The 20,787-nt window shown below is 32.0% G+C and overlaps 3 protein-coding genes and 1 non-coding gene across 4 annotated transcripts; 1 reads left to right on the top strand and 3 right to left on the bottom strand.

The window, feature by feature from the left end:
* Positions 1-172: 172 nt before the first annotated feature.
* On the top strand, positions 173-676 carry LOC107941841 (RING-H2 finger protein ATL47). The gene has a single exon (XM_016875463.1). The coding sequence runs from the start codon at positions 173-175 to the stop codon at positions 674-676; it is 504 nt and encodes a 167-aa protein (XP_016730952.1).
* Positions 677-827: 151 nt separating this feature from the next.
* On the bottom strand, positions 828-2,260 carry LOC107941848 (60S ribosomal protein L23A). The gene is made up of 4 exons (XM_016875474.2): positions 2,135-2,260; positions 1,980-2,023; positions 1,499-1,856; positions 828-1,092 (listed from the first exon to the last, which is right to left on the bottom strand). Exons 2-4 carry the CDS (start codon positions 1,990-1,992, stop codon positions 1,008-1,010), a joined length of 456 nt encoding a protein of 151 aa, XP_016730963.1. The 5' UTR covers positions 1,993-2,023; positions 2,135-2,260; the 3' UTR covers positions 828-1,007.
* A 420-nt stretch (positions 2,261-2,680) lies between these two features.
* Positions 2,681-3,552, bottom strand: LOC121203658 (protein SODIUM POTASSIUM ROOT DEFECTIVE 2-like; the record flags this gene model as incomplete). Its single annotated transcript, XM_041074088.1, has 2 exons — positions 2,681-3,080; positions 3,267-3,552. Coding segments are annotated over 2 exons (447 nt in total), but the record flags the coding sequence as incomplete, so codon positions are not given.
* A 2,589-nt stretch (positions 3,553-6,141) lies between these two features.
* On the bottom strand, positions 6,142-6,215 carry TRNAR-UCG (transfer RNA arginine (anticodon UCG)). Its single transcript has one exon. It is a non-coding gene; the product is annotated as a tRNA-Arg (tRNA).
* Between the last annotated feature and the right edge of the window lie 14,572 nt (positions 6,216-20,787).

Raw genomic sequence — 20,787 nt, 5'->3', positions numbered from 1 at the left:
GTCTTTACTTGTTCCTCCTTAGATTTAACCGTTCCCCTTCGGCTAAACGATCATGGCATATATTCCTATGAAAAGAGCTCTTCTCAATCTAGGTTAAAGGATTAGCTTCAATAAATTCAGCAACTTACCTTCGTTCAAAGCCCTTTTGCATGCTTTTATTTTACATTTCACCATGTATAGCATGTCTCCCTCTTCAGCTCCAGCTTTAGCGCCACAACCACCGAAGTGGAATCCCTTGCTAATTCTCTCAGTTGCTATTGTTTCTATCATCTTCATGCTACTTAGTTCCTACACGGTTTTGAGACGACTCTGCCGTGAATTTAATGCTGCAATATTCCCCAGAAATCAGCTTCAAAGCCGGATTCTAAGTGATCAGAGCAACTTTGACAATCCTTCTTCACAACCTCAGAGCAATGCACTGGAATCTACTGTTCTCAACTCCCTTCCAATATCTCAATTCAAGAAGGGAAATAAAGAACCGCAGTGGCCGAGCAACACTGATTGTGCAGTTTGTTTGGCTGAGTTTGAAGAAGGAGAATGGCTAAAACATTTATCAAGTTGCACACATGCCTTCCACGTTTCTTGCATCGACACATGGTTTCGATCACACTCAAGCTGCCCACTTTGCAGATCAAGTGTTTTCAATCTAACAGAAAGGCCTGAATGTTCTGTTTAGACGTTCGCAATTTTGGTGACTTTATAGATAGAAGATCTTTTGGGGCTGAACCAGAGATTTGATTCAAAAGGTGGCCCCTATAACTACGGTTTTGTATAAATAGCTAACATTCAAGCAGTGAACCATTTTTAAACAAATGCCCCAAAGCATGTAAATCAAAAATCACCTTCTGTCTTAAGTTGAACCAGAGATGGCTAATTGGCAACAACAATGCAATATTACAAACTTTTAAGTGCTAATAAAAATAAAAATACCTGCTCAATGTCTCGAAATAATTTCTCTTTGCAAACAAAAGGAAAATAAATGCTCAACAAGGTAGCTACCAACTAGCCTAGATAATACCAATTTTGTTTGCAACGTCCAAGGCATCGTATTCGGGTGTCAACCTAACATATGCTTTCTTTGTTCCATCAGGCCTGGATTAAGAGAAACATAACCAAAAAATTAATATCTAAAACACTAAAGCTGTAGACATCAGATGAATATGAAGAGATGAAACAAATGAGTCGTCAAGAAGCCTAATTGCAGAACACAAGCAAGCAAATGTATGTAATACTGCAGAAAACAAAGAAAACCGTTGCTCTAAAGCAAATCAACAGAGAAATGATCTCAAAGTTGATAATTAGATTTCGAAAACATACACAACCAATGTATTATTCTTTTGCAGTTCTTCACATTTAGCATACACCGAACCAAATATTCAATGAATATCAAAGATCTTACTAGTCTACAAACTGTAGTAGTAACAATTATATCAAACCGCTACTCATTCTTGGGCTATATGAAATAAGTTGTAGTGGGTATACTATTATAAAAGATTACCTGATCAAGGTGTTAACTTTCTTGGCCTGAATATCATACATCTTCTTGACAGCATCTTTAATCTTCTTCTTATCAGCACGAATGTCAACAATGAAAACCAAAGTGTTGTTGTCTTCAATCTTCTTCATTGCAGACTCAGTCGTGAGGGGAAACTTGAGAATCTGATAATGATCAAGCTTGTTCCTTGGTGGAGCACTAATGCGTGGGTACTTTGGGGTCCTATCCTTCTTCAAGGTCCTTGGCCTGTGGAATGTAACCTTGGTTCGGATCTTCTTGGCCTTCTTCTTAAATGTGGCTCCAGATTTCACTGCTTTCGCTGCTTTCAAGGCCTGTGCCTTTGGATCTGATTTCTTCTCAACTACATAATTTACACACGACAATCAATATAAATTACAAAATTCTATAAACAAGGATTACGAAGAAAAATTATGTAGAAGCAGAGTATAATGTTCAGAATCAATAAAATTCAAATCCAAAATACCTTTGGGGGCCATTGGTTGCGGCTGCCTCAAACCCTTGTAAACCCTAAAGCAGAACAAAGAAAATCAATTTTTATATATAAAAAAGCCGAAATCACTTCGAAACAGAAAATAGGGAAATGAAAAATATAAGATAAAATAGGGCAGCAAGAGAGACCTGTCGATGAAGAAGCGGAGCCGTTAGGGTTTGCTAGTAACAGGCGAAGAAGAAATTAGGGTTTATATAGATAGGGTTTTCAAATTCACTCTAGTTTCCAGTGGCTCAAAGTCACGGGCCAAGCCCACTGTATCCAAAAACAATATAACACAGATAAAGGCCTGGGTTAGTTTTTTCCAGTTCAAGCCGTTTGTAGTCATTTTACTTTTGTTTTTAGGAATTTAGTCACTTTATTTTTTCAGATTTTTAAATTTAGGTTTAATTTTTAATATTATTAAATTTATTTTATTAGATTAAAGTTCATTAAAATGTCATTTTTTCAGTTATAATGCCAACAAAATGAGTTTTTTTTTTAATTTCAAAATGTAACACCAATAATTTTAATAATGTTAACAATCGGATCTTAATTTTAAAATCTAAAAGGTAAAAGGACTAAATTCTCAAAATAAAAGAATATGGATCAAATTTTAAGTTTATGAAGAGTACATAGACCTATGACATAATTAACCAAAAACAAATTATAAAAGAGAGGGGTTACCCAATTTAGGGTTTTCTACAATGCAATATTAATCCAATTTAGGGATTACTCAACATCCTCTTTATCTTTGAATAATCTAAATAAAACAAAGGTTATGATACGATAATAATCCTAAAAGCTTACATCGGATTAATTTACGTTACGGTTTTGTATATAAGCATGCATGTAGACATGGGATCCACACCAACTGCAAATTCTTATAGCATTATTAGAGATTACATCCAGCAGGTTTGGAATTCGAGTAATATTAATCAGTAATTGGTTTGACCACGGGTGGAGATGCAGATGGAGATGACCAGAGCCGGGCATTCTTCACCTTGGACACGCTTTCTAGAACGCTTGAAGGTATTACATCGCCAATTACCGTCACTTTCTTTGTGGCCAAATCTATACTAAATGATGTCACTCCTGCAAACAAAACAAATGTTGAATAACACCATGTCTACCTAGCTTCTAATATGATACTGCATTTTTCTTTACGACCAATAATAACTACTTTGGGTTTTATGCTTTGCTTTAACATTAAGAAACATGTTACAAAAGCATGGTCAGATAATATAAGCAAAAGCTTTTCAATCTGTTGCTGAAACTGACCTTCCATTTTCGGGATTTGTTTCCTTACTTTTCCTTTACATCCTTTGCAGTGGATTGATACCCGCAAAACCACCACATGCTTAGGCTTTGCTGGGACATGGTCAGAGTCTGATAAACAATCGATAAAGGGCCTATCACTTAGAAGATATCTGGTGGAACCGTTGGTTGGAGGACTAGTTAGATCATGAATATGGGCTGAGCTTTTACGACGTACATCACTTGGCTTAACAGGCTTGTTTCTAGTCGTAGGAATTATAGGCGCAGTTGTGATGAGCAAGGTGAATATGGTTTAGACTTTTGAGGATCAAGAGGCCTATGGCCATGGCGGACCATGGAGCGATGGTCCAAGCGTGAGCAGGTGGCTATGGAAGCTGGAGAAGCACAGAAAAGATGCATTCCCTTCATGACACACTGAAGTTTTGTTGAAGTAAATATGGTATAGTTTTGAGGAAGAAAAGCTGAAATAGAGTTACAAAAGAGTAATAAAGGATCTTGATAAGGCCAACTAATCCGTTTTTGTAATAGGTGGATTAAGGAGAGAGAAAGGGAAAGAGAGGGAAAAATTTTAAATATGGGTAAATTACATTCAATGTAGTAAGTTTAATTTTAAGAAGTTACAAAATGGTCGCTAAATTTTTAAAAGTTTTCATTTAAGTCACTAAATTATTTGGAATTTTTAATTAAGTCATTGGCTATTGAGATTTTTTTTCCTTAAAAAAAACTCTAGTTAGCAAGCTCCAAACGACGATTCGACAATCGATATGGTGAATCAATATTCATCGACAAGTAGAAGAACATTCTTTAGATCCAAACCGATCTGACGATCAGTGTCAGAGATAAAAGAAGAAAGTTGTTTGGATTTTAGTTCACAGATTCCAATATTCAAGGTTGTTTCATAGAAAAAAATAAACTGTAATGTAAAAGAGAAGGGGAACGTGAGCGTTGTTCTATTAGTGTAGGCAGTACAAATAGAAACAGTCATACAACGCCTATTTTAATAGTCCAGTAACTTAAATGAAAACTTTCGAATAGTTTATTTGTCATTTTATAACTTATTAAAATTGAGTAATTAAAATGTAAAGTTACTAATAATTTAATCACCTTAGATATACTTATAAATAAATTATAAGGCAAGATTTAATCCAATTTATTCATATGCAATTATTTTGTACCATGTTTTTAAAGTGGTGACGTAAAATTGAAATTCTCAATTTAGTCTATTAACACTCCAGTAATCTGATTCAGTCTATTAAAATAATATCAAAATTTGAATCCCCATGATGATTAACAATAGACCGGGGAATATGGGATGGGCACCGGCAGAGCGGAAGCAGCTTCACAATATGTATAAATTAATCCTATTTTATTTCAATAAACTAAGATATCCATTGTTATTCTCTAACTTATTCATGGTAATTAATATAAAGGACGACCCACTTCATTTGTTCTCAGTTTCATTGTCCTTCTCTTGTGACCTCTATCACTTTCATTTCATGCAACTTTTTGTAATAAAAAACAGTAGATAATATTGTGGGTAACCACTGGTCAACAAGTTGTTCTTTCTCCTACGTCCAACAATTATACTTGTATGTTAATAATATTAATCTTAGTTTAGCATTTCTCAAAAGTATTCTTGAATTAGAAAACGCTTTTAAACAAAAAATTAAAATTTTCTATTTTTATTCTTGATTAAAAAAATATTTTTGCAAAACATTTTTTTTAAATAATTTTAAAAATATTTTTATTTCAAAAGTATTTTTATCTCAAAAATACTTTTTAAAAATAATATTAAACAACCCTAAATTCGAACTGCAGACATTTATTTTATGAACCAGTCTTAAATTCTACATGTTAACATTTGGTTAGGTTAATGTGAAAAGTTGATTTTATCTTTGTTTGTAATTTAATTCCAAAATCAACCAGTAGTATTTTACCTTAGAAAGCAGCTCAACCTTTCTTTTAAAAAATACTATTAAATATGAAGCACTTACACACCATTAACTTGTATGCGAAGTTACCTTAATTGATAGGGAACTGAACCAGACGATCCTTTTCTGAAAGGTTAAAAAATGTGTAGCTAGGTCATTCTTATTCAATGAAAATGTTAAATGTAGGTTTTCACCTTTTTGAGAGCAAGGAATCGGTTGCATCAATCATCGTCATGGTCGGAAAAACATTTTATCTTTCACTTTAATTACCTATAAAAAATTTTGATCATATTCACCATCAATAACAATAATTAATCCTCTTGTCACGAGAGTTCTTTGAAGAAATAAACAATTAGTTATGAAATGCGTTTCATTCTCATAAGTAAAGATAGAATTCGATCATATAATTAAAGGATGAGATAAACAACCATCATACTACACTTAATGATTTAGCCATAAAATCTTTGCATACTATGGAATTAGCATCTTTATTATCGCTTTTCCCCTAAAATTTTCTTTCTAGTATACCATTGTCCATCACATTCATTCGGGATTGAATAAGAGGCGTACTAAAACTTAATATGTTAAACTCTTTTCTGAAAGTAAAAGATCTTACCATCAAATACAACTTCTTTAAATACACACTTTAGTGCAAATATTTGATGAATTTGGGTAAAAGGAAAATTGTTAAAAGTCGAAAGCTAGGCTTCAGCTTGAGCTTCAATATCAAATTTGGGTTTTCCAACTAGTTTCCTCCCCAAAATGAAGATTTAAAACCCAAAATATTTTTCCAAAATTTACACGTGTGGAGTAAGATGTTGTGTTTTATTTTGCTGGATTGGGTCAGTCCAATTCTCTCCACAAAATTTATAATTTAACCCAAAATAGAAGCAACAGCAATAGCGTCAAAAAGATTGAGAGCCGGCCCAATTAAAATAAAAACAAACCGACCACAGTGGGAGTCGAACCCACGCCCTTATGATCCGAAGTCAAACGCGCTAATCCACTGTGCTATGCGGTCTTGTTTGTTTAGTCAATCAAATAATAGTTATTTTAAGGATACAATAAAGAACGTTTTGAAAGCAGTCAAACCCCATGAGATATTTAAAGCAATTTGACTTTGAAATGATGGGAATTATTCCTTCAACCCCTCTCTAGGCTTTGCTACGTTATTTAATTTTATATCCTCGACATTTTCACGTTGTAATCAACAAGTTTGTTTTGCGCAGATATGATTCTTTGCGTAAGATTATCAATATTTACTATATTTAAATCAACCATACATAGGAACATTTGGCCATGGAATGCATAAGGTGAAGAAATTTCATCTCCAAATATATATATATATATATATTGTGGAAGGTAAGCACAACACTTATGGAACCCAGCACGTGAAAGACGTACAATTTTAGGCACAAAGGATTCAGTAATGTTGCTATTCACTTCCAAAATCTAACCAAATTTCCCACATGCAACGTTGCTCAATATGCTTCTATACTTTTTAAAAGTCAATATTTTACCTAAACTTTTCCTTTACCTTCATGTATATGGCTACAATTATTTCCAACAAATCAAACAGGGGATGAGGTAATAATCTTGTTGGATCGAATAATAAAAAATTTAATGTCTCCTTTTAAGTATGATTTTAGTTTTGAATTTTATAAAAGAGAAGAATAATATTAAAAGAATTTTTTCTCCCGTTCTAAAATATACCGACTCAAATTTGGATTTAATCAAACCACAACATAAACTACTAAGTAATAATAAGTCTTAAACCAAAGAAAAAACAAACGCGTGATATGAGTTATTCATCAACTACTTTTTATGGCAATATAATTATACCCTAGAATTTGGTATCCCATTAAATTTCAAACCATAGAGCACAACATCAAGAGCGATTCTAGAGGTTAGCAATTTCCAATTTATAAAATTTTAAGTTAATTTAAGTAAATGTAATTTCATCTTACAAATGATAATTTTGATTTAATTTTTTTAAAAATTATTAACATATAAATCTTTAAAATAAAAAATTATATCTTAACTTTCTTAAAAATATATAATTTTATTTTAGTTTTCTTAAAAATATATAATTTTATTTTAATTCTCTCTAACAAAATTTTTTTAACTTTACCCCACACAATAAGATGAAAATTTCAGATTTTCAGTGTGTATGTATGTAAGGTAGTTTATTCAGAAGCCATTACTTGTTAAAAACAAATTTCAGCAAAGGTATGACTGACAATGAAGTGACATAGGCGTGTAGAATGACACCATTTTCAGTCGGAATTTCGTCGTTGGATACACACCAGTTGGAACCACAAAAGTCAACTACCTTCCATTACGTGTACCTCCTATTCACACCTATACTAAGAAAAATAAAAACTAAAGTAAAAGAATGGGGCTATGGCTAGCGTTTCACGGGAGTTTGTTCGGTTGACTCAAACTCTTCCGTAGTTTTATTCATGGCGGGTTGGGTAGGTATTTTAAAAAGTAAAAAAATTTGGGTAGAAATATATGTCTAAAAAATAAATTTAAGTAAAAAAAAATTGTTTAAAAAACGGATCAAGTCTAGGGTAAAGTTTTTTAGCTTCGAGCCTAGACTGGTCCAAATATGCAAAAAGAAAAAATATTGTTGCTTTTCTGTGCTCTTTTTTATTTTTAGTTTTCTATTTTCTTGTTATTTTTTTCATTATTTTACTATATTTCACTATTATATTTTTATTATTTTGTTGTTATTATTTAGATATTGTATACCTCTTGTTTTATTATTAATTTTGTTACTATTTTAAATGCATTTACTTGTTAAATTGCATCTATATTAGTGTTATTTAAGTATACATATATATTTATTTTCAATTTATTGAGAAATATTTATTTTAATATATTTAGTATTTTTTATGTATTAATTTTTTTAAAAAAATTTATATAATAAATAATATAAAAAAATTAATATGGGACGGGGTGGATCAAACCCTAATTTTAGCATTTTTACCTAAACTAGACTTGGACAAAATCTTAAGCCTATTTTTCAAACTAAGCCCAAACTTAACAAATAAGCCTAAATTTTTTGTCGGGCCTAACTTGAACTCGACCCAACCTATAACACCTCTACTCTTCCATCTAATATCTTTTTTTTTTTTGATAAAACATAAATATTGGTGGGATGGGAAGATGGGGAGAGAGATGACACACTATTCCATTCTTCATTTACAATGCTAAAAGATAATTTTTTTAAGGAAATGTTAAAAAATTAATTTAGATAAAAAAATTAAATTTTAATATCGAAGTAACTATCAAGTTTAGGGATTAATTTAGGTAAAAAAAGGAATTTAAGTTCTAATGTGAAAACAATTGTCAAGTTCAAGAACTAATTTAGATAATAATAATAATAAATATTTCAGACTCAATTTGGGGTGTAAATGAGACACCGGTGCTTGCAAGCTACTCGAGTTTGACTCAAAAAATTCAAACTCAATTCAGTAATTATCGAGCTGAGCTCGAGCTTAGTAATAATTGACTCAAACAGCTCACAAGTCTTTTCAAGCTTTTCATATTGTTAAATTATGTTATTGCCCTATATATATATATTACTAACCTTAAGCTTAATTATTGAGTTAAACTCGAACTTAAATACAAAAATAAATAAACAAACTTAATCAAACTCGAACTTAAGAGAATTAATATAGGAACACTTGCAAGTTTTGAGTTGAGTTAAATTTACCTGCTCTATTTTTTAAATTTATTTATTTGAATTGAGTCAACGTGATTGAATTAAATGAGTTGTTTTATGTGAAGGAAAGTGGAGTGGCAAGGGGATTGTATCTAATTTCTCATCTAATCCATTGTTCAACATTAATTTATTGTCCGCAAATGTAGTCCAAATTATAGAACTATATATTATAATAAGGAACGATTCTGCTTAATAAAGAACTAGATTTTAAGCTTTACCCAACATTCTATCATGGTGTCCTGTTAGGTAAGGAAAACAATCAAATTGGTAAAATAGAAAAAGACCAGCATTTTTAGAGTGATTATTTACGCATTGTTAATCTTCTTAGTGGAAACTAACTCCTTTATCAACTTATTTAATTCACTCTATAACTAATGTTTGCGTTAGACATTGTCTTTTCTTATAGAAGCTTTTTCAATTATTTTGTTAGCAGGCAAAATGAGACGAAGGAGATTGAATCATTAATCAATATTGCTTTTCATTTGAAAAAATATGAACAACTTTGGGGGTTTTCCACGTATTGGGGTGTTTAATTTCAATGTAAACGAGGAGAAGAAGGGAGCACCGTGTAATAAGACTAACAAAGGAGAATTGGGGCGTCAACATCAACTTCTATATATAGAAAGTATATTTTCTTTCACACCCCCACTCATTGTCACCTATCTGCTACTGCCTTCAACATCAGCTTGAGGGTCATATGTTGCTCATTTAAAAAAAAAAATTGATAAAAAATGTAAATTTTAAAGGTTAAATTTATTATTATGCTAATTAAAAATTAGCCCGCTATACTTTCAATGACTAATGATCGATTTGCCTAAATCGATACCCCCTCCCTCCGAAAACACGATAGGGGGCTGATGTAAGATGTTTACGTACATTGGAGCAAAATCAGAATAATTTTAAGGAATATTTATAAATAACGAGATTTAAATTAGAATAAATCTAAAAATAATTCACACATGATTTACACAAGATAAGAATTAAACTTGGGATATCAAAATCTCATAACCTCAACCTTTACAAATAACGTCAAAATTTCTTAGTTGACACATTATACATTTAAATTCACTCGCAATTTTTTTTAAAAAAATATTCAATAATATTGATGTTAATTAAATAAATATTAACTCATAAAATAAATTCAAAGCTTTTCCCAGTTAGATCATCTTGATTTTTTGTATGAATCATTAAAATTAAAATTAGTATATTAAATGGATGAAATATCAACTTAATGATTCATAAATTATAAAGGTAGAAATAATTATAAATATCCCAAAAAGATGATTAAGTGGAGGAGCAATAAGGCATGGATTAAGTTAGAGTAGATAATAAAGACAAGAACCAAATTCTGAAATCTGGTTCCCCAGCCACAATCCAATTAATTAAATTTTTATACTATAAAATATTTAATTAATTGTTGGTGCTCCTTTCTTCATTCAATTATTTATTTTAAAGTGAAAAAGCATACTAGAAAAATATATTATTGCATTAACTTTACTTTCTCTTTTTGGACATTGATTAATCAAACTCATTAAAGTTAGGAGCCAATAAGAGGTTAATAAACTAATAATTAACTGTTTGTTATTAATTAGGGTAAATAGCATAGATAGTCGCTTAATTTATTAAATATTTTTATTTTAGGCATTCAAAATAAAAAAATTTGTAATTTAAGCATTCACATTATATAATTCGGTCATTTTATCACTCCTCTTAAAATCATAAATTGGAAGATGACGTGACAGTTAAAAAAATTGGTATAATAACAAATTGATTCCTCTACTTTTAAATATTATATCAATTTAGTCATAATTTTTAAAAAATTAACCCTCAAAATTTATAAATGATCTCAATTTGATCATTCTAAAAAATCAAATAAATATATAAAAATACATAAACATTTTCAAAAAATAATAAATCTAAAAAGTATTAAAAAAATATTGTTGATAAGAAATAATAATATATAAAAAATTAAAAATACATATAAATAAATATTTAAAAATTATAATAATAAAAATTTAATTTTATATTATTATTAAATAAATATAATTATATTAATATTAACATTAAATAAAATAAAATAATTAATATTAATTTTATATTAATATTAAATAATTATAATTATAATGGTATTAAATAAAATAAAAATCTCCAATCGTCAGTTGAAAATGATGATGAACAAGAGGAAAAAGGAGAAAATGAAGATTGGAGGAAGTGGGATAATGAGCACCGAGTCATTTGAGTTTTTGGGACTGTGTGAGCCTACTTTTAAAGCTATTAAAGAAATGGGTTTTCGGTATGTATATATAATTTTATTATACATTCTGATCATATTTATTTTTTATGATATAATCTCGAAAATTATCTATGGCCCTTTCCCAATCCACAAATAGTAGGATTACGCACTTCAATACACTCGAACTCACGTCCTCCTGTATTTGCAACAATATTCATACCAATTGAGTTAAAACTTAATCCACACTTAGGTATATTCCTAATTGAATTATTTGTGTAAATTTTTTTTACTGAATTTGATTGCTTTTATAGTTAGTTTAGTTCAATTCATAGCAAGCCTTGAAATATAGTGGATTTTTTTTTCTAAAATAGCCTGGTGTTGATTCAAGAAAAAAAGGCATCCATTGTTCTGTCATTGGATTCACTAAAATTGAATGATATCATTGTAAATTTTATAGTTTTGGGGCTATACAGTAAATTGATGTTAGAAGTATACAGTGTTTCATTTTTATTTTTAAAAGTTCAGTGTGGCTAATTATGTAAGACTTGCAATTATATTTTTTAATATTAATATAAAATTTAAATTTATCATTATATATTTTTTAAAAATATTTATTTGTTTTTATAATTTTTATATTTTTGAAAAATTTATTATTATTGAAAATAATTATGTACTTTTATCATTTCTTTGAATTTTTTAGAATTAGGATCAAATTGAGATTATTTGTAAATTTTGAGATTTAATTTTTTAAAATTATGACTAAATTGAAATAATATGTAAAAGTTGATCGTTGTACTTTTTATTATACCAATTTTTTTAACTGTCATGTCATGTCATCTTGTTGTATTTGATTTTAACGGGAGTGGCCAAAATAATCGAATTATGTAAAATTATATTTTTTTTTATTTTGGATGCCGAAAATATTTTTTTTAATTAAGTAACAAACTATATAATTTATCATATTAGTTAATGACAATTTAAGGCTCGATTATTATTATTATTACAGCTCGAAAAGCATGCCCATAATTAAATAGTCAATACCACAATTAATATGAGTTGATTTAGTCAAAGAAATCCACATCACAATAAATAAATACAAATAAATATTTACAATTTTTTTATTATCAAAAGTGCAATTAACTAGTGATTTAATTGTATTATTTAATATTATTTGATATATCATTTATAGCAAAATATAAATGGAATTTATTTCAAAGTTAAACATGAATTTAGGTACAATATATAATGTTATTAATAAATGTTGATTTTATATAATTTTATGTATGAATTTTTTTATTTAATTCTCGTAAATTATTAATACCATTGTCAATGTAATATCATTTTACGTTTGTATGTTGCATACACAAATGATTATATTATTCAATGTAAAAATAAAATGATATATTTTTACTTTAAATGTGTATAATTAAATCAAAATCAAAGTTTCATGTATACATTCAACCTAAATCAAAGTTGATATATCAAATTCTATGTTGTATCAAAATTCATGTATAATTTTAAGTATTGTCCATATATAATTAGGACTTATGTTTAATACATCCACGATTTATAATTTTATATACTATCACGTATAGTTTGGTCATTAGTGTAATAATTTGAGAAAAAAGCTTATTTAATATATGTGGTTGGTTGCAAGGGATTTTAACGAGATAGCCTACTCCTTTGAAAAGAATTGAGGTAGGTTGAGATCAGAGAGGATTATGGAAGCTTTTAGAGTTGTGTTGCAAGATTGTGACTTGAGTCATTTGGGGTTCATTGGTCGATAGTTTATGTAACACCCTAAACCCGGCCCATACGTTATGGCCGGATCCGACATGTCACATTAAAGTTAAAAATCCATGTTTCGTTTTAGCGCTTTAAAACCAACTTTTGTTAAGCTTAACCAAGTGAATGGAAGCTGTGCACCAGGTAGGTATCCGAAACAGAGGAGGTGAGCCATGAAGGTTGCTTAAGTACCAAGCTCTTAATTGGATCCAATCCTAGACATGCCCACAACCATTGCCACACTTTGGTGCGAGGTTAGGTTTTGAGAAAAACAAGTTGGAATTCATTTAAGTAGATATTTTTGATAAACCGATTAATTGTATCGTTGCGTTATTTTGAAAACAATTATCATTTTGGAAACACGCCCTAAGTCTAACCCATTTTGGATTGTTATCAGTAAAATATAGGGTATAAAATAAAATAATCCTAGAAAAATAATTAAAATGGCCTTATTACAACCCAAAACCAAATAATAAAATTAATTAAGATAAAACTTATAAAAAAAAATAAACCGGTTACTTATTGCAATTAAAAGAAACAGAAACAGTAGTGTGGCTATCTCCGAGTCCCTCGCAACTCCAAACCATCTAAGTTTAGGGATTACCTGCACAGTTAGAAACGGGGTGAGTTTACGAAAACTCAGTGTGTAATCCCCAACAACAAACAAACAGTGAATAACACAGTGTTAGTACAATCTGGGCCAAAGCCCTATTCAGTAACAGTACAGTCTGGGCCTTAGCCATTAAACAGTAGCAATATGGGCCTAAGCCCTAATTCAGTCTCGACATATACTGGGCCGAAACCTTTTCATAAATCATATCACTAGGTCGAAGCCTTTTCATAAATCATATCACTGGCCGAAGCCTTTACTATAAGCGGTATGGCCCATAAGCCCATTTCAATATCACATGTAATATCAATGAATGTATGCAAGCCCATTTGGGGAGACTACTCAACCCACCATCCGCTACTCTCCACCCGTACCAACCAAGCTCTACATGGTGGGGAATAACTCAACCCACCCAACTAAACTCTCCATTGGCAGCATAGCTGCTTTATCATATAACTGGAGGCCTAGCCTCTTTTAATAACTGGGGCAAAGCCCTTTTTGATAAACTGGGGCAAAGCCCTTTTCGGTAAACTAGAGCATAGCCCTTTTAGCACTTCCTTCATTTATAAAACCCAACCCATGCAACATGTCATGTATGCAGAATGTTATACCCATATTTGAATCAAACAATCACAGTCAAGTCATTCATATCACCAACATATATTCACAATCAAATCCGTTAACCACACAGTCCAAGTCAGTCACTTGCCCACAAGGGCAAAACAGTCATTTAACACCCTAGGGGCAAAATGGTAATTTTACCCCACAAGGGTATCTCGGTAATTCTACCCTACGGGGGTATTTCAGTATTTCTACCCTACAAGGGTATTTCAGTAATTCTACCCTACAAGGGTATTTCAATAATTCTACCCTACAAGGGTATTTCAGTAATTCTACCCTACATTGGTATTTCGGTAATTCTACCCTACAGGGGTATTTCGATAATTTTACAAATTGAGAGTATTTCGATAATTTCACAAATCAGGGGTATTTTGGTAATTTTACAAACCAGGGGTATTTTAGTAATTTTACAAATCAGGGGTATTTTGGTAATTTTTTAAATCAAGGGTAAAACGATAATTTTGTAAATCGAGGGTAAAACGGTAATTCTATAAATCGAAGGTAAAATGGTAATTCTATAAATCGAGGGTAAAATGGTAATTCTGTAAATCGAGGGTAAAACGGTAATTCTGTAAATCGAAGGTACTTTGGTAATTTTACAAATTGAGGGCATTTCAGTAATTTTATAATCGACGGTATTTCGGTAATTTTATAAACCGGGGGTGCTTTGGTAATTTTATAAACCGGGGGTGCTTTGGTAATTTTACAAGTCAAAGGTATTTCAGTAATTTTACAAACTAAGGGTATTTTAGTAAACTAAAGTATTCTAAACAGGGATAACAATACGAATGGGCCTAAAGCCTATTCTCGGCCCAAATGGGCCCACACGCTCGTGTGGCCCTTTTAGCCCAAATATAGCCACAAATATGAGATTCACCTAGCCTAGTCCAATATTTACTACATAATCAAACAACTTATCCAGTTGGGCCCGTAGGCCCATTAGGCCCACATGACCCCTTTCGGCCCATCGCGGCCCAAAGTAGCCATCCTACAGCTAGAGTATCGAGAAAATACACACCTGATTGGAGACTGGAGTTAATCCACGCTCCGAGCACTCTTAGCCGACGCCTAACCCAAACGAGCACGCCATAAAGCGAAAGGGATCAGCCAAGAAAGGTACCTCTACTCTCCTCATGGTTCTCTCTATTTAAAGCCAGCTTCGCATCCCCTCTTATGTTAGCTTCCTGATGTGGGATCCTTCCAACATCAGAGTTTAAATTCAACACCAGCTCTTGCCGCCCCCTGTTCGTAAAATAAATGCTCTTTGATTGCCATGAGTTTCGAACCCTGGACCTCCTTGCCAACTCTATGACACCACCTTGCCACTTCACCACAAGCTCTTTTTGTGTCATATTTTATCCCCAATTAATTATAAGGTCTAAAGGCCAAAGTCCAGGTTCCCTTAAAAAAAACAGAATAAATTGCAAGAGCCAAAGCTTGAACCCAGGCTCCCATACAACCTTAATTACGCCACTTCTACTAGACCACATTGCTCCTTGTGTCATTTATTTAACACAATAATTTAAAAGGCCCTCATCCAAGCATCCAGGTTTTTTTCACTTAATACCAAAATTTTTGCTAAAGCCCAAGTTTGAACCCAAGATTTCTCCAACACTTCTCTAAGTCATTAACCACTAAAGCAAACATTTAATTGTTTCATTTCATTGCACAATTAAATACCTATATGCAACCTCCTTACAGACCCCCACTCAAGGCCCAATACTTTTAGGCCCAAATTCGAGGTGTTACAATTTACGTGGGAGAGGGGTAGATCCGCGGCAAGTAATATCCGTGAAAGGCTCAACAGGGGTATAGCGAATTTGGATTGGTGGATTTCTTTCTCGGAATTTTCTGTAAGGCACTGGACTTACTCTTCCTCTGACCACTGTACGGTTGTAATTGATACGATAGTTTGTCAAAGTAGATGTCGAAACCATTTTTTTTAAAGAGGATCGACTTTTATTTAAAAATGAAAGTGGAGTCGCCACCAATCCTTTTTATTAGGTGTGATCGGATCACCTCAAATTAATCATTTTAATAAAAGTTTAAATTTACTAAACCGATAATTTTTTGTCTGCGAGATTCAGAAAACGAGTTCGGGAGTCAATTACGCACGAGGAAGGATTAGCACCATCGATACGCCCAAAATTGGTACCTAATTGATTAGTCGATGTCTTAGCGTTGAAAGTTGAAAATCCAAAAGAATTTTAAAAAATACGATCCTCTTTTTTATTAATATCAATTTTACAAAAAATATTTGGATAAACTGAAGCGGATGCTAAAGACCTTCTTATCCCGAAGTAATAAAATGCTACATCCAGTGCGTTAGGACATGACATTTTAAACCCTCAAGAATAAGCTTGTCTTTTGATCTTTAAAACTCTTGCATCTTGATTTTAAAAGGATATTCGGTCATTTGGGTCAAAGGAGAAAAATAGAAACCCAATACGTTAGAGCACGATCTCTCAAATTTTCGAACATGGAAAATTACCTTTATTTATTTAAAATTTACGAATTTCAAAATTTAAAAGGATATTTGGTTATTTAGGTTTAACGAGAAACTGAAACCCCATAAGTTAGGTTACAATTTCTTGAATTCCCAAAATGCGAAATATTACTTTTATTTTTAATCCTTTTTTTTTGAACGAATACAAGTGTAAAATCTTTTTAAAGCGATGTGTATTTATCTCATTGGAGTAAAAATACTTAATCATTTCTAAACATAATGCATGAAGTGGGGGTGATGAATTGATACAAAATGATCGCATAGATAGCATGTTGGAACGATAAAATATAACATAAATTTTAAATAAAATTAAAATGGTAAATGAAAAAGCTAATATACGATTTAAAAAACACGACTTAGAAATAAACGAGAAATAATACAATCACAAAGAAAGAGGGAAAAACAAATAAAGTAAAATAAAATAAAAAGGTAATAATAAAAAAAGGGTAATAGGTAATAATAATAATAAATACGAAATAAAAATATATAATATTATAATAACAATATAAAATTAATTTGTTTAATAATATGGTGATAATAATAAAGTAGAAAATAATAATAATACATTAATAAGCATAATAATAATATACTAATATTAACAATAATAGAAAATAATAATAAAATAAATATAATAAAATAATAATAAAATAAGGAATAATGATAACAACAACAATAATATAAATAATAATAATAAAACAATAATAGAAATAGTAACAATAACAATAATAAATTATAAAAGTAATAGTAATAATAATAGTAATAATAATAAATAGTAATAATAATAAAATTAATAATAAAAATAAAATTAATTAATTTTAATAATAAAATAGAATAATAATTTAAGAAAGGGATTAAATTGAATTTAAAACAAAAATTCGAGGCAAATCCAAAATAAAAATAAAAGAAAAGGACTGAATCGAACACGCAAATAATAAGGAGGGACTAAAGTGGGGAATAACCCCGCCCTCCAAAACGCGCAGTAGCAGGGAGGATCAAACTGAAACGCGCACCATGAATAAGGGACTGATTGGGCAATTATGCCTTGTCTCCAAAATGACGCCGTTCCAATGTCCATTCCTCAAATGGTCAGAGGACCAAATTGTAATCAAAATAAAATCGTGGGGAAAAATTAAAAAATATAAAAAACTGCATTGCAAAACAATAAAAATGCGGAAGGGCTATTCGCGCAATTAGCCCATCCGCTAAAAAACACGCGGACAGGTCGGGTCGCGGGTCAGCCACCCAAAACGACGCCATTTTGGGCGTCTAGGGGCCCTAACGAAACAACACCGTTTTGATATGGTTATTTAAATCCATTTTTTTTAAAAATTTTTTATTTCAGCCTCATTCTCAAAAAAAAAATTCAAAACTCTCTCAACTCTCTTACCCCATCTCCAATCCGGCTTAGGCTCCCGGCGAGCCTCCGCCGTGACTCCACCGTAGGCGGTGGTCGGAGGCACGCAAAAACCAGGCTTTTTCAGCCCTTTTTGAAACTGGTCACCTAGATAGTGTAGGTTTGAGACCAAAACCTCACAAGATAGGCCAAACTCAACAAAAAAAAAGAGAAACGAGACGTTTCCCTCTCTCTCCGACGCGGCGCAGGTAAAAACCTCTCTTTTTCGTATTTGTGGTAGATTCAAAGTAAAATAAAAGGGAAAATTAAAACAGAAAATGAACAAATGAACCACTTTTGGAGTGTATCCGATTGCTATGTATGCCTGTCCAAATTACAAGGTCGTGTAACGGGAATGGAGCAAAGACTTTAAAATAGGTCGAATTTGCCTGGTCTTGCAGGATCTCGATTTCTTTCGGTGCTTCTTCTTCGAGGTAGTCTCGTTCTAACCCACTGCAACTTCAGGGGTATAGGAATTGTCGTTTCAGTCTACTCCAATATAATTTCAGGGAGAAGAGATTTGTAGCTTCAATATACTCCGTTGGAACTTAAAGGAGATAAGAATTTGGTAATTTTAACCTACTCCATTGCATCTTTAGGGAGAAAAGGTTTGTGTATTTTCTTGCTCTACTGCAACTTCAAGGAGATAAGGCTGGTGGCTTCAATCTGCTTCACCGCAACTTCAAGAAGATAAAATCCGTCATAATTTGTAGTTTCAATTTGTTCCACTACAACTCCAAGGAAATGAGATTTTCTATCTTCAGTCTGCTCCGCTATAACTTCAGGGAGATAAGGATGGTGGCTTCAATCTGTTCCACTGCAACGCTAGGGAAATAAGATTTACTATCTTCGATCTACTCCATTGCAACTTCAAAAAGATAAGATCTATATTCAACCTACTCCACTACAACTTTAGGGAGATAAGGTTAGTGGCTTCAATCTACTCCACTGCAACTTGAGGGAGATAAGATTTGCCATGGTTTGTAGCTTCAATCTGTTCCACTGCAACTTCAGGGAAATAAGATTCGCTATCTTTGATCTACTCCACTACAACTTCAGGGAGATAAGATCTATGTTCAACCTATTCCACTGCAACTTTAGGGAAATAAGGTTAGAGGCTTCAATCTGCTCCATTGTAACTTCAGGGAGATAAGATTCACCATGGTTTGTAGTTTTAATCTTTTCCACTGCAACTTCAGGGAAATAAGATTCGCTATCTTTAGTCTGCTCCGTTGCAACTTCAGGGAGATAAGACCTATATTCAACCTGCTCCACTACAACTTCAGGGAGAGAAGGTTAATGGCTTCAATCTACTCCACTGCAACTACAAGGAGATAAGATTGGCCATAGTTTGTAGCTTTAATCTATTCCATTGCAACTTCAGGGAAATAAGATTCACTGTCTTTAATCTACTCTGCTGCAACTTCAGGGAGATAAGACTTGTGGCTTCAATCTACTCTACTACAACTTCAGGGAGATAAGATTCGCCATGATGACTGAATCCAGCCTACTGCAATTTCAGAGGTATAAGATTTGTGGTTTCACTGGTCTGTTGCGCCGTTCTCTAGGGAATAGGACCTGTAAAATCTGTTTGATGGGCTTATGCTTATGCTAAATTATTAGGATGTTATGATCAGAATGAATCGAATGGTCCTAACTAGATGTGTATGGATGATATTTGCATGAACGCAGAATATCATGAGAATGATCCCTTCTTAATGTTTGGATTGTCATTACTCATTGTTCATCAAGGTTCTGTCACTGATGTGTTATCCTGCCTTCTTTGCTCAGCTGGTATCTTTGACAGAAAGTTTGAAGAAATAATCACCATTTGCTCAGCTGGTTTGCTCCACTGCAACTTTAGGGAGATAAAATTTGGTTTCTTCCATCCATCCCACTGTAACTTAGGGGTATAGGATTCGTATCTTCTTCAATTCCTCCCATTGCAATTTAGGGGTAAAGGATTTGTACCTTCTTCAATCCATCCCACTGCAACTCAGGAGTATAGGATTTTGTGGCTTCTTCAATCAATTTGATCTGTTAAACTATTCTTTGGGTATCATAACCAGATGTGTATGTATGATATTTGTATGAATGCAGAATATCATTTTTTTTAGAATGATCCCATTTTAATGCTTGGGTTACTCGTTATTCGTCGATGTTGTATCACCGATACAATATCTTGTCTCCTCGTTTAACTGATATCTTTGACAAAAAAATCTGAAGAGATAGTCACAATTTAAGCTCCTCTTTCTCAAACATTTCCAACGCTTAAGTTTGGTGAGTTCTAAACAACAGTCCTATTTTAGGTTCTTGTACTATTTAGAAACTTTTCAGAGTAATATGCATAACTTCTTTTGTGAAAGTTTTATTAGTCCATTAATCATTATTTCAATGCAAAATGCTTGAAAAAGATCATAACTATGGACAAGAAAGAAAACAGTTGGGAGCATAGCTCGAAACAAATAAGTTAATCAAAGAGACGTTGATTCTATTTCAATTCTGACAAATTTTCTAGATAACAAATCTCTTTACATAAAGCAGAAACATATACGGCCTTACCCTCATACTCTAGGCGTAGACATCGATCCCTTTCTTCATATCCGGATGTTAAGATCAAATCTTGTGAACTTCCCAATGGATGCCTCTACTAGCTCTTTTTTGCTTGATCCAGGTTGTGGTCCATTTCCTACTCATCCCCGTGAGGCTTGATAG

This window comes from Gossypium hirsutum, chromosome A07, assembly GCF_007990345.1.
Source record: "Gossypium hirsutum isolate 1008001.06 chromosome A07, Gossypium_hirsutum_v2.1, whole genome shotgun sequence".
Lineage (NCBI taxonomy): Eukaryota > Viridiplantae > Streptophyta > Magnoliopsida > Malvales > Malvaceae > Gossypium > Gossypium hirsutum.
This window is presented reverse-complemented; position numbering and strand designations above follow the sequence as displayed.

What these genes read in the sequence shown, in the direction of transcription:
- LOC107941848 (XM_016875474.2), bottom strand. An exon ending in AAAGTTAACACCTTGATCAG is followed by an intron (nt 1,093 to 1,498) that starts GTAATCTTTTAT and finishes CTCTTAATCCAG; the next exon opens with GCCTGATGGAACAAAGAAAG.
- LOC107941841 (XM_016875463.1), top strand. Translation starts at nt 173, where the DNA reads ATGTATAGCATGTCTCCCTCTTCAGCTCCAGCTTTAGCGCCACAACCA.